This window comes from Chiloscyllium plagiosum, chromosome 16 (genome assembly GCF_004010195.1).
Source record: "Chiloscyllium plagiosum isolate BGI_BamShark_2017 chromosome 16, ASM401019v2, whole genome shotgun sequence".
NCBI classification, from domain to species: domain Eukaryota; kingdom Metazoa; phylum Chordata; class Chondrichthyes; order Orectolobiformes; family Hemiscylliidae; genus Chiloscyllium; species Chiloscyllium plagiosum.
In genome coordinates, this window is record NC_057725.1 from 67236284 (window position 1) to 67250851 (window position 14568).

General features: G+C 40.7%; 1 protein-coding gene across 1 annotated transcript in view; it reads left to right on the forward strand.

Annotated features, from left to right (window-relative positions):
• LOC122558125 (mucin-6-like) overlaps nucleotides 1-14568 on the forward strand; it is a gene marked incomplete at its 3' end in the record, with an annotated part of 278951 nt that overhangs the window by 112386 nt on the left and 151997 nt on the right. The window contains exons 12-13 of the mRNA XM_043706443.1: nucleotides 6549-6735; nucleotides 7995-8159. Coding sequence (XP_043562378.1) covers nucleotides 6549-6735; nucleotides 7995-8159 — 352 coding nt within the window. The remainder of the gene's footprint in view (nucleotides 1-6548; nucleotides 6736-7994; nucleotides 8160-14568) is intronic.

Here is a 14568-nt window from a genome sequence, read left to right on the forward strand (position 1 = left end):
AGTTGTGGAAGCAAGGTCATTGGGGACATTTAAGAGACTACTGGACATGCATATGGTCACAGAAATTTGAAGGTGCATACATCAGGATCAGTGGTCGGCACAACATCGTGGGCTGAAGGGCCTGTTCTGTGCTGTACTGTTCTATGTTCTATGTTCTAAGTGTGGCCTCACCAGTGTCCAGTACAACACCAACATAAATTCTCAACTTCTGTAGTCAATGCCCTGATTCAATGAGTGGAGTGTACCTTCTTCACTGCTGAATCTATCTGTAGATCCACTTTCAGAGAGCCGTGCACCTGAACTCCAAGGTCCCTTTGTTCCACTCAGCACCAACACCTGAGGCACTCCACTAGTCACAGGCCTCCAGTCCAACAAGTATCCTTTCATTGTTGCCCTCTGCTTCCTACCATCAAGTCAATTGTGTATCCAATTTGCCAACTTCCTGGATTCCATACGATTTAATCTTCCAGGGCAGTCTATCATGTGGAGCCTTATCCAAAGGCCTTACTGAAATCCATATAGACTATGTCTATTGCCCTGCCCTCATCAACCTTCCTGGTCACTTCTCCCATGCACAAAGCCTTGCTGATTACTCCTGATCAAGCACTTTTTTTCAAATGCAAGTATATCTTGTCTCTCAGAATCTTCTCAAGTAATTTATCTACCACAGATGTTCGGCTTAGTGGTCTGTAGTTCCCAGGTTTTTCTTTGCAGCCTTCCTTGAATAAGGGCACCATATTCGCTACCCTCCACTCTTCCGGGACCTCCCCTGTGACAAACGATGATGCAAAAATATCAGCCAGGGCCCCGCAATTTCTTCTGTAGCCTCTTGCAGGGTTCTTGGATATATTTGGGAGAAAGTAAGGACTACAGATGCTGAAGAGTCAGAGTCAAAATGTTTGGTGCTGGAAAAAGCAAGGAGGACTCGTAGATTAATCCACCTTCATACATTCTAATATGTCCAACACCGCCTCTACTGTGAAATGGTTTGTCCCTAGTATTCAATGAGGACCTCGCCCATCATGAGCTGTTCTGCACATGTCCATTTTGGTCCTTGAGGGGTCCTATTCTCGCTCTAGTTATTTGTTTTCCTTTAATATACTCAAAGAACCTATTTGCATTTATCCTAATCTTCTTAGCCAAGGCTGTCTCATGCTCCCTTTTTGCTGTCCTGATTTCAGTATATTCAGTAAAATCCTGTGTTCTATGCCTCAATTAGTAAAAACAGATATTCCATATGCCTAACCACCTGTTTTGTTGTATACAGGGATCTGTGTACATGCATAGCAAGATTCCTCCAATCCTCTGTACTACCCAAGGTCCTATCATTTATCAAGCATTCCCTTGCTTTCTTAATCCTCCCAAAATGCACTAGCATTTGGATTAAACTCCATCTTCTTGCCTATCTGACCAGCCTGTTTGTATCTTCTGATAGTCAAAAGCTTTTCTCCTCGTTATTGACCACACCATCAATTTTAGTATCATCTGTGAAATTACCAATAAAACTTCCTACGTTGTGTGCAAACCATTAGTTTACATTGGTAGGGACCCAGCACGAAACCTTGCAATATACTGCTGGACAATGCAACCTACAAAAACAGCTTTGAACCAGCACCTGCTGACTCCTACCACTGCTAATTTGCCCAGGATCCCAAAGGCTCTGACCGTCTTCCATACCACACCTTGTCAAAAGACTTTCAACAGTCCATGTAGACAACATCAACTGTAATACCTTCATCCTTGTCACCTCCTCAAACCCTCAGTCAAATTTTTCAGTCGTGATCTCTCTCAGACAAAGCAATGCTGACTATGCCCTGTTAATTCTTGCATCTCCAATTGAAGGTGAATTCTGTTCTTTGGAAATTTTTCTGAAGTTTCCTAGCATCTTGTGATGTTAGACTTTTACTACCCTATTGATTCTGAGCACCCTTCTCTAATAATAATACTGTATTAGCTGCCTACAATTCCTCTGGTACCTCTCCAGTGTCAAGAGAGGATTTGAATGTTAATATCCCTGCAACCTCCTCACTTTCTTCCCACAATAGTCTAGGATACCTCTCATCTGTGACTGGGACTTTATCCAGTTTTAAGCCAATTAAAACTAACTAATACATCCTCTCTCTCAATGCGAATTTGTTCAAGTCTATCACTATTGCCTTCCATGACTTCTACACACACATCAGTTGTCTCAATACAGAGTGCAGATACAAATTAATTGTTTAAAACTGTATCTAAGTCTTCTGGCGCATGTAGATTATTACTTTGGTCCCTAATAGGCTCCTGTCTTTCCCTGGTTATCCTCTTACCTCTAATGTATTTTAAAATGCCTTTGGATTTTCCTTTTTTAACCTCTGTATTTTTGATCTTCTCTAAAGTATCTATTAATTTTTGTTGTCTGTATTTACCATGTACTCCCCTTTGTTTCTTTATCAATCCTGTACATTCTTCAGCATCCAGGATTCCCTAGACTTGTTTGCTCTCAATCTCACCTTTACACGAACATGTTGGCTCTGTCTTATCATCTCTTTCTTAAATGACTCCCATTGTTCTGATGTAGACTTGCCTGCGAGTTACTGCTTCCAATCCGCTTTGGTCATTATAAATTAAAATCTGCCTTTCCTTGATTCAGAACCTTTATTTCTGGTCCAACATCATCCAATCCATAGATATCTTAGAGTTGTAGTGGCTATGAATCATAGAATCCCTACGTGTGGATACAGGCCATTGGGCCCAGCAAGTCCATGCCGACTCTCCGAAGAGTATTCCACTCAGACCCATTCCCCTATCCCTATTACTGTACATTTCCCCTGACTAATGCACCTAGTCTACACATCCCTGCACTCTATGGGCAATTTAGCATGGCCAATTCACCTAACCTGCACATCTTTGGACTGTGGGAGGAAACTAGAGCAGCCGGAGGAAACCCATAGGAGAATGTGCAAGCTCCACGTAGATAGTCACTTGAGGCTGGAATCGAACCTGGGTCCCTGGCGCTGTGAGGCAGCAGTGCTAACCACTGAGCCACTGTGCCGCCCATGACAAAAGTACCTATCCGCTAAACTTCTACTGCTCGCCAAGCTCCTGAGAATTAAGTCTAACACTGCCCCCATTCTCTGAAATTCTTTGAAATTTGCCTACCTTCCCTTCTATATCTTCCAGACTCTTTGTCTATTGATTGCACCCAATTCATGAATTGAATTGAAATATTAATTTTGGATTGAATTGAAAAATTAACTTTACATTGTCTTTAATTTAAGCATCACAGCCAAGTAGATATCGTGATGATCAGTGACAGAGGGATGGTTGATGGATTGACAGTGTGACTCTTGGATACAGGGCACTGAACTGCAAAATTCACAATCTACATTATAATTAGACATTGAGGGAGTAATGTCCGTTTCATTTTCAGATTAGGTAGAGTTAACGTATTATCTACACTATGTATTTTGTACATTAGGCATCCTGCACCATAGAGAAGTCTGCAATCTTAGTGAGCCCGTGTATTCACTTTTGTTGTTGCTTTCTGGCAAATGAGAATTAAATGTATTAACCTATTAATAAAGAGTCTTTGTGAGCTGGACTCAACAGTAAAATCTGAGCTGTTGCAAATATCTCCAGCTCTAGCCTGAAAGAATCCATATACACAAAGGTTTGTTGTGAGAACCACCTTTAAAGCAACTGGTTGTGCGGTCTTAGGTTTGCTCTGAGCTTGAATTTTGGCTATAGAGGATTATATAATTTAGCGAGGATGTCTTGATGAAACACAGACAAAGAATGTGATCTTTTCTAAGGATTAGAAAAGAGATTTGTTCCTTAAAGGATATGGTCTTCTCTTGAGAGCCCTTTTTCACATCTTCCTTCTCTTACTAGCAGCTTGTCTTTCAAGCTGCTCTTTGTCGAAGTCATGCTGTATTCAAGGGGAAGTTTTTAATAATCAAAAAACTTAAAAATTTAACCAGAAAGTAATTGGTAAGTATTTAATAATCTGTTTTATAATTCTGATGCTGGGTACATGATCATCTTTATGAGATTGAGACAGCACATTATCTCTTTTAATTTATTCATGAAATGTAGCCATCATTGTCTGGACCAACATTTATTACTCATCCTTGGGATTACCCTTGAAAACATTGTGTTTTAAAATGGCAGCACTCGTGTCAAATCAGCATGACTGAAAGTTGATGTTGTAGTTTGACTACTTTATATATTTGCAGTGGCAGTTTACTGCACCTGTACAATAATATGGTATATGGTACCAAGATTGCAAGATCTTTTTTGAGCATGAGAAAGGGAAAGTAGCCCAAGTAAATGTTAGTCCCTTAGCAGCAGAGACCACCAATGGGGAATGAGGAAATGGCAGAGCAATTGAATAGATATTTTGGTTTGGATCTTCTGGTCAGCATTGACCACTACGTGTATTTAACAAGCTTTCTGCTACCTGACTCTTTCATGACATTTGAGTTGGAACATCTATCCTGCCTCAAGCATCCATGAATCAGTGCAAAAATCCACAGAGAGAGACTGCCAAGTATTTAAAAAAAAAGTATGCCCCATTTGTTGCCCTGGTGAAAGTCCAGTTGAGGGTAAGAGAAGGTATTGGGGGATGGTGGGTGGGCATTTGGTCATGTCAAGTAGGAGGTGATTGGAGGGCCAGTTCTGATGCTGAGTTTAGTTACCCTGGATAATTGGTGAGTTAGCCCAAGTGTCAACTAGCATAACATTTCCAAGGTAAATGTTCAGGCAAGTCCTGTACAACTGACCCAAATCTCTAACACCAAATCCAATGATGGAGACTTCTGTGGATGGTTTGGGACAGTGAAATCAGAAATGTAATAATCCTGGGCAATTCAGTGGATATGTACAAGTCAGGATTTTTGTGGTCCTGACACATATCTCAACTTTTGTTTCATATTTGATAATCTGGATAGTGGAGGATTTGGGTCATTGCGCCTGTCTTCACACCAGAAGATACATGTTGCAATCCAGAAATAAAATGTGACCTACAGGCTACAAAGAGTGAAGAAGTTAAGGTAGTTCATTTGAATAGAGACTAAACTCAGGGACTGAAATCCAACAAATCTATCAGACCTGATGGCCTTAAAATGAGGGTTCTGAGATAGCTGCAGAAACAGTGGATGAACGATGATTTTCTTCTCAGGGGTGGTGCTATCTCAATGCATTGGCAAATAAATGATAGTTAATCTGTACCTGCTTCTCCTGAGATTATTTTATAACATAATCTGTCTACCTCAGTATGAGATTCCTTGGTTAGGCACTGAGTCACTTTGAAAGAGGGATGCCTCACCTGCAGAGACGATAATCATCCTGTGCAGGTTTACTTATTATACAAGAGTCAAGTCAAGAGTAGCTTTATTTGTCATTTCCACCACATACAACTGATACAGTAAAAACGAGACAGCATTCCTCCAGGACCAAGACAGCACAAACTACACAATCATACACAGGGTGGCATAAAGTGCGTATTAAGTGCAAAATACACAAGACAGCACAGTAACACGTGAAGACAATAGGGACAGTGGTGTACAAATTACAGTGTAATAAAAGAATGATAATTAATGAAACATTGCTATAGCAGCAATTCAAAGTCATGCAAAGAGTTTTCATTTTTTGATCACGCAGCATTGCCCTTTGATGCTTGTCACTGGCCATTCGGGTATTTCCTTTCTTCCTGGAGGTGGAACATGAATAAAGTTTTATGCGCTTGTTGTTTATCCACTGTGTCTTACACCTCCATACACAACATGGGTGCTGGGGAAAAATAAGCGCTGCCACTGTTAGGCGGAATTGTGGGGGGAGAAAATAAAGAAGAATGTTCAAGGTTCAAAAAAAACTGGAGTATTAGAGGTTCTGTTCACTCTGAATGCTGGCTCTGAGGGAGCTGGATCATTGTCAAATAAAAAATAGGAATGTCAGACACTGTTCATTCTGAGAGCTGGCTCTGAAGGGAGCTGAAGACATGGTGGCTCAGTGGTTTGCACTGCTGCCTCACAGCATCAGGGTCCCAGGTTCGTTTCCAGCCTTGAGCGACTGTCTGTGTGACGTTTGCACATTCTCCCTGCATCTGTGTGGGTTTCCTCCAGGTGCTCTGGTTTCCTCCCACAGTCCAAAGATGCGCAGGTCAGGTGGATTGGCCATGCTAAATTGTCCATAGTGTTCAGTGCATTCGTCAGAGGGAAATGGGTCTGGGTGGGCTACTCTTCGGCAGGTCGGTGTGGACTTGTTGGGCTGAAGGGCCTGTTTCCACGCTGCAGGGAATCTAATATAATCTAATCAATAAAAAAAGAAAAAGAAAATTAAGGAGCCAGATGGCTATCCGGGGAAGAAACTGTTGCACAGTCTGGCTGTGAGAGACCGAATGCTCCATTATCTTCTGCTGCATGGCAGGAGGGAGAAGAGTTTGGTTGAGGGGTGTGTGGGATCTTCCACAATGCTCTTAACCTTTGGGTACAGCATGTGGTGTACATGCCTGTAATAAAGGGAAGAGAGACCATGATGATCCTCTCAGCTGTCCTCCCTGTCTGTTGTAGGGTCTTACGATCCAAGATGGTCCAATTCCTGAACGATGCAGTGGTGCATCAGCTCAGGGTACTCTCAATGAACCCTGTGTAGAATATGGTGAGGATGGGGGCTGGGAGGTGGGCTTTCTTCAACCTGTGCAGAAAGTAGAGATGCTACTGGGCTTTCTTGGCTATGGAACTGGTATTGAGGGACCAGGTGAGATTCTCCGCCAGGTGGACACCAAGAAATTTAGTGCTGTTCACAATCTCCATGGGGGAGCAGTTAATGTCCAGCAGAGAGTGATCACTCTGTGCTCTCCTGAAGTCAGCAACCATCTCTTTCATTTTGTCCATTTTCAGAGATAGGTTGTTGGCTCTGCACCAGTCCATTAGCTGCTGCACCCAGTGCTATGTAAGCTGCATTACTACCACCAGGATGAGGCCCGATAGTGGTTATTAATTGGTCACTTAAGGGCCTCAATTGATAGATTAAAAAGGCCAACCACAGACTTTCCTGATGTGGGCTATATCAGAATGGAGACAGGGGTGGCAGGTTTCTTTTGTCACCCTCCTGCTGAATGAAATTATCTCTGTTTCCAAGTGCAGCACTGAAAAGGACTGAAGATTTGCCAGTTTTGGTCTCCATATTTTAGAAACAATATGCTTGCATTAGAAGCAGTCCAGTCAACATTCATTGAACTAGGCTCTGGGATGAAAAAGTTGGTAAGAAACTTAGTAAATTTGGTTTATTTTCCATGGCATCCAGAATAATAAGAGGTAATCTAATTCACAATTTGAAGTGGCTGTCTAGGATAGACACAGATTGCTTTAGCTGGTTGGGTTCTCCAAAACCTGTGGTCATAGTCTCAGAATAAGGGGTCAATCATTTAGAGTAGGGATGAGGAAAATATGTTTATTCAAAGGGTTACGATCTTTAGAATTCTCTATGACAAGACTATTCTCCATTGTTGCAGATGGAATATATATATGAGTGGTCTCTCCATGAGTGGTGAGGTGGGATGTGAAGTCTGGTGGGGTTGAGTCAGACGAGGTGGGAGGAATGGGTGGTGTTGAACCTTCGGCTTTCTGACTTTAATGGTTTTCGTCAGAGGGTTCCAGATGGGGTGGGGGTTTACCAATCGGGATGTTCAGTTACCGAGGCAATTTCCTCTATGTCAGCTATGTTAGGACTTCTAAATGTTCGTGGCTTGTGACTCCAGTCTACACTGCATTGTGACCATCTAGTCATTGAGATATCAGCCCTTATGATTGTACACCTTAGTAACATAACAATTGCCCTGTAACACAATGGATACCCACCTTTTAGTTAAATTAGCAATATGCAGAAGTACACCAAATATAGCTGTAGGAAAAGTAATTGATATGCTGCATAGTCCTTAATTTGTTTACCTACAATTGTAAAACCTGTTCTTGATTAGACTTGATATTGCTATTACAGATATTATTCTCTTTCAGGGCTTTGTGGAAATTTTGATGGAAACTCTCAAAATGATTTCAAGAGCAGTATGGGAATTCAGGAGGGAACGGCTAGCAGTTTTGTGGATTCCTGGAGAGTTATTGAACATTGTCAGTCTGCTCAAGATATAGACTCTCACCCATGTTCACTAAGCCAATCAAATAGTAAGTAGCAAATATCAACATGAAGGTTTGTTGCAGCAGTATTTCTTAAAACTGACTCACACCCTAAAGTAATGAATTAACTGTTGATCAATATTGTGATTCTGTTTTTACCCGTAACTGATATTTATTTTCAATCCAAGTGCTGAATGCTATCATCTTAGTTCTTTAAAGATTTAAGTCATTTTTAATCACAAAGTACAGTGTCTAACATTAACGCTGTTAAGCTCATTCTCCATAACCATGGAAATAATGTGTGATACTTCACCCTTTTTGTTTTAATTAACCTTTTACAAAAGTCTTTCCATTTTATTTCCGGAATTCAGTGCAAAATTGATACGTTTCTCAAAATTAAGGGCACATTCATTGATAACTTTGTAATTTTAAAGGTTTTGGAAATGTCTTTCCATACATTTGCAGATTACGTACTTTCTCAACAGCGTATTTACAAAAGGTTGCATTACTGTTTATTTTTATACATTTGTAAGTTTTATTCACTTTTAGGATGTAGGAAATACTGAAAGACTATTCATTATTGATCCTTTGGAAGGTGTTGCTGTGCCTTCCTGTTGAGATTATGCTGCTCTTGTAAAGGTGGTACTCCCACAATATTTAGGGAGTTCCAGGATAATGTGCTGGCAACTGTGTAAAAGTAACAACTATGCTCAAGTTAGTAGGATAAATGCCTTGGAGAGGAATGTAATGTTTTTATACCATTATTACTTTTGTTCTCCTTGGTGGTAGAGCTAACGGATTTGGGAGATGCTGTTGAAATACATTGAAAACTGTATATATTCCAGCCATTGTATGCTAGTGACATTGAGATGGATATTGAGTCCAGTGACATGGATATTGATTAAGCAAATACCTCTGCCCTGAATGATGTTCAGATTCTTGATTATTGCAACAGAAGACCATAAAAGGTCCAGAGGAGGTGATTAAAGCTTGGTGAATGTTGTAAAAATAATTAAAACACTATCTACTTTGGATTTTATGGTGAATCATAATGAAATAGTAGAAATATTTGGCTTAAAGCATTGGCCGGAGGAATTCTAATACCATTAACTAAGGGTTCAGCAATCGCAATAATCTTCTCACATCTTGGGTATGATTCTAACCACTTGGAAGATTTTCGTTTTGACCCTGCTGATTACAGGTTCATGTTCATTCGTTCCTTATTCATCAAATATTCCCTTGCAATAAGGTATAGTTGTTAGAATCAAAAACAGAAATTGCTTGAAAACCTCAGCAGGTCTGGCAGCGTCTGTGGAAAGAAATCAGAGTTAACATTTGGATCCAGTGACCATCCTCAGAACAGGCTACTGTTAGTCTTGCCTTAGTCATTTGGCTTTCATACATTTTCTGGATCAAGGCGGTGGCAAAGCCTGGACCTCTATGGTTCTGGCAGAATCAACACTGAGCACTGTGAACATATTATTGATGAGGAGGTACATTTGGTGTCACCTTGATCACTTCTTGTATCTCTTTATTCCTGTTTGGGAGCAGGCTCTTTAATTTGTTATCTTATAATAACCTATTTAATGGATCATCCTTATTTTGCTCTGTCGGTAGAAATATGTAAATTAAAAATGCAGTTAAATACATCAGTAATGAAAGGATTTCTGCACGATGTTGAAAATATGATTTCTTTCGGTCCTTTGGTGGACAACACTCTCAAACGTTTCCTCCATGTCCCGTATAAACATCTTCTAAAATCCTGAATTTTTCTTTGGCTGAGGGAAAATACCCATGGCTTTTTAATTTCATTTTGGGACAGTTTGCAGAAATCTTGACTAAAGCTTGATATGTAAATCTGTTGCTTCTGAGAAAAGGAGGTAGTTTTTAAGACTGTTAACAAAAATTCACATCAGTGTAAGGAGTTTAGGAAAAGTTCCAGAACAGAAGTATTTGATTAAAACCCTGAAGGGTTACCTGAAACTGAGGAAGCTTCAGATTGTTTGTATGAAGTCTTAAAGATGTGGAATTAAAGCCATTGTTAAATTAAGCCACACAGACGTGAAAGAGAAGAAAATTCTTTCTGTTGTGAGTCCTCTAAGAGTATTAGAGTCATAGACCTACAGAATTGTATAGCATAGAAACGCTTTGGTTCAACTCGTCCATGCTGACCCGATATCTTAAATTAATCTAGTTCCATTTGCCAGTATTTGGCCCATATCCCTCTAAAGCCTTCCTATTAGTGTACCTATATGGATGGCTTTTAAATATTGTGATTGTACAGCCTCAACCATTTCCTTTGGCAGCTCATTCATTACACACACCACGCTGTGTGTGTCCTTAGATCTCTTTTAAATCTTTTCCCTCTCACCTTAAACCTTTGCCCTCTAGTTTTAGACTCCCCTAACCTGAGAAAAAGACCTTGGTTATTCAAATGCTTGGTTATTCACCATCCATTCAGTGAGCAGCCTTGACAGCGGAGTCTATGCGGTCATCGCCGGAAGTTCAAAGGTCAAATTTGAGCTGAAGGTCAAGGAGCCAGGTTAGTGTGCAATATAGATAACAGCAGCAACAATGTGGGCTGTTGGGGAATAGTAATCAACGAGGGAATGAGAAAAAACGTACTCCTCCTTATCCATACTCCTCACAATTTTATAAACTTCTCTGTCATCACCCCTCAGCTTCTGACACTCCAGAGAAAGTAACCCCAACCTATTTAGACAAAATTCAATTTACCTTCTTTGCAAGAGTGAAAATAAACACAATGTTCATTCTAAAAACCAAAAGAATTATGGATGCTGTAAGTCAGAAACAAAATAGAGATTGCTAGAAAAACTCAGCAGGTCTGGCAGCATCTGTGAAGAGAAACTAATGTTTCGGGTCCAGTGACCCTAACCTTTATGATATAGACCTAATTGTTGACCAAACTGGGAGCACTAATTTCTAACCCTGAAGGGAATTAGGTTTGTAGAGAACTATAAGCAGGAATAAGGCTGCTGGTAGCATATACATAGCCTAGCCTGTTCCCATCAAAAGGCTTTATGTGAGTTAACCTTTCTGTACAGCAGAGTTACCATGATAATTTATGTTTAACATTAACTGCATTTTTCTTTTCAGAGGCAAATGATTAAGCTTCATGCAATGTTACAATGCATGTTTAAGAACATTTGACCAATCAGCAAACATGATAACTCTGAAAGATCTGTCCGAAAAGTGAAATTCCGAGCTCCCTTTCAAAAAGCACGTGGGTGTTCAATAGCAAATAGAAAAATATCATGTTTTCTACTTTCATCACAATTCCAAATAGGGAATTACATGACTGATCAAACCTCTATATTGAAACATTCTTGCGCCATGTCCCTTCATTGTTTTGGAAGCTAATAAACACTTCTATCAACTTTGCTCAGCACTCAAGGTTTTCACTCTAATAGCATCTGAATCTCTTTCAGATCAAGAGTGGCTATGATGTGTTTCAGAATGCACAGTGTGATATTTAACAGCAACTTGTAATTATATAATTGTTTTGATGTAGTAAAATGTCCAAAGGAACTTTACAGAAGTAAATCAGGTATAATATGGCACCAAATCATATTTGGGGCAATGTAATGTAGATGATTAAATGTTTAGAAAATGAGTAAGTTTTGTGGAGCATCTTAAAGGAAGGAAGAAATATTTAGGTAAGGAATTCAATATCCTCCTCCAGTGGTCCTACGTTTTCACATTCACCATTATTAGTAAAATAAACAATTCAAAATGTAATATTTCTTTATTAATTAAACTAGCTTCAACTCTGATTCATTTCACCTTCACTTTATATTTATATATACTTTAAAAGTTTTTGTTATTCCCTTTCATGTAGTTTGCTGGTTTTTCTTTCCTTTTTCATTTTCTGCCTTCTAATCACCATTTTGATCTCACAGTAAATTTCTGATATCCTACAAGATTTTTTAAAAATATTGCTACCTTTATTTTACATTGTTCCCCTTTATAGGGTGCAACTTCTTCCACTGCTGGGCAGTGAAACAAGCAACACTGTTTGTTCAAAATTTTCCGATACCAATATTGCTCTTGATGGAATGAAAGAATTGGCATGGTCTGTAACTTGAAGCTGATCTGCTATTTGCTTTTTGTATTCCCTTTTCCACCCATAGGTTTTGCTTTAGCTTTAATCGCACTGTTTTGTTTTCTTTATTCTTTCATGAAAGGTGGATGTTGCTAGTAAAGTCAACATCTTGCCCATTCCCAATTTCTGTTGAACTGAATGGCTGTAGGGCAACCTCTTGTGGTGCAGTGGTAGTGCTCCTTCTTCTGCACCTGGAGGCTTAGTTTCAAATCCCACCTGTTTCAGAGGTGTGTAATATCTCTGAATAGATAGAACATAGAACAGTACAGCACAGAACAGGCCCTTCAGTCCACGATGTTGTGCCGAACACTGATCCTCATGTATGCACTCTCAAATTTCTGTGACCATGTGTATGTCGAGGAGTCTCTTAAATGTCCCCAATGACCCTGCCTCCACAACTGCTGCTGGCAACACATTCCATGCTCTCACAACTCTCTGTGTAAAGAACCCGCCTCTGACATCCCCTCTATACTTTCCTCCAACCAGCTTAAAACTATGACCCCTCGTGTTAGTCATTTCTGCCCTGGGAAATAGTCTCTGGCTATCGACTCAATCTATGCCTCTCATTACCTTGTATACCTCAATTAGGTCCCCTCTCCTCCTCCTTTTCTCCAATGAAATCCTATCCTTAATCCTGTACTCAGCTTTCAAATTCAACTTTCCAAAATGCATCACCTCGCATTTATCCAGGTTGAACTCCATCTGCCACCTCTCAGCCCATCTCTGCATCCTGTCAATGTCCCGCTGCAGCCTACAACAGCCCTCTATAATGTCAACGACATCTCCAACCTTTGTGTTGTCTGCAAACTTGCTGACCCATCCTTCAATCCCCTCATCCAAGTCATTAATAAAAATTACAAACAGTAGACGCCCAAGGACAGAGCCCTGTGTAACACCACTCACCACAGACTTCCAGGCAGAATATTTTCCTTCTACTACCACTCGCTGTCTTCTGTTGGCCAGCCAATTCTGTATCCAGACAGCTATGTTCCCCTGAATCCCATTCCTCCTGACCTTCTGAATGAGCCTACCATGAGGAACCTTATCAAATGCCTTGCTAAAGTCCATATACACCACATTCACAGCTCGACCCTCATCAACTTTTCTAGTCATATCCTCAAAGAGCTCGATAAGGTTTTGTGAGGCATGACCTGCCCCTCACAAAGCCATGTTGACTGCATTTAATCAAGCCATGCCCTTCCAGATGGTCACAAATCCTATCCCTCAGAATCCTTTCTAACACCTTGCAGACGACAGACGTGAGACTTACTGGTCTGTAATTGCTGGGGATTTCCCTATTTCCTTTCTTGAAGAGAGGAATTACATTTGCCTCTCTCCAGTCCTCAGGTACGACTCCAGTGGAGAGCGAGGATGAAAAGATCTTCGCAAGTGGCGAAGCAATTGCATTTCTCGTTTCCCAAAGCAGCCAAGGACAAACCTGGTCCGGGCCTGGTGACTTGTCAATCTTAATGTTTGACAAAATTTTAAGCACACCAGCTTCCTCTACCTCTATCCATTTCAGCATGCACACCTGCTCTTCAAAGGTTTCATTCACTACAAAGTTCGTTTCTTTCGTAAAGACAGAAGCAAAAAACTCATTTAGGGCTTCCCCTACCTCCTCAGACTCCACACACAAATTCCCTATGCTATCCTTGATCGCGCCTACTCTTTCTTTGACCATTCTCTTATTCCTCACATAAGTGTAAAATGCCTTTGTGTTCTCCCTAATTTGTTCTGCCAAGCATTTCTTGTGCCCCCTCCTGGCTCTCCTCAGACCATTTTTAAGCTCCTTCCTTGCCTGCCTGTAATCCTGTAGAGCTGAGCTTGACCCTAGTTTCCTCCACCTTTTTCCTTTTGATGAGAAGCTCCACCGCTCTCGTCATCCAAGGTTCCTTTATCTTCCCCCTTCTTGCCTGTCTCAGAGGGACATATTTATTCATCACTTGCAACAACTGTTCCTTAAACAGTCTCCACGTGTCTATAGTGCCTTTGCCATGGAACAATTGCTCCCCATCCATGCTTCCTAACTCATGTCTAATCGCATCATAGTTTCCTCTTCTTGCAACAACTGTTCCTTAAACAGTCTCCACGTGTCTATAGTGCCTTTGCCATGGAACAATTGCTCCCCATCCATGCTTCCTAACTCATGTCTAATCGCATCATAGTTTCCTCTTCCCCAATTAAATATCCTCCCATTTTGCCTAATCCTCTCCTTCTCCATAGCTATGTAGAATGTAAGGCAGTTGTGGTCACTATCACCAAAATGCTCTCCCACCACAAGATCTGATACCTGCCCCGGCTAGTTTCCGAGCACTAAGTCTAGAATGGCCTCTC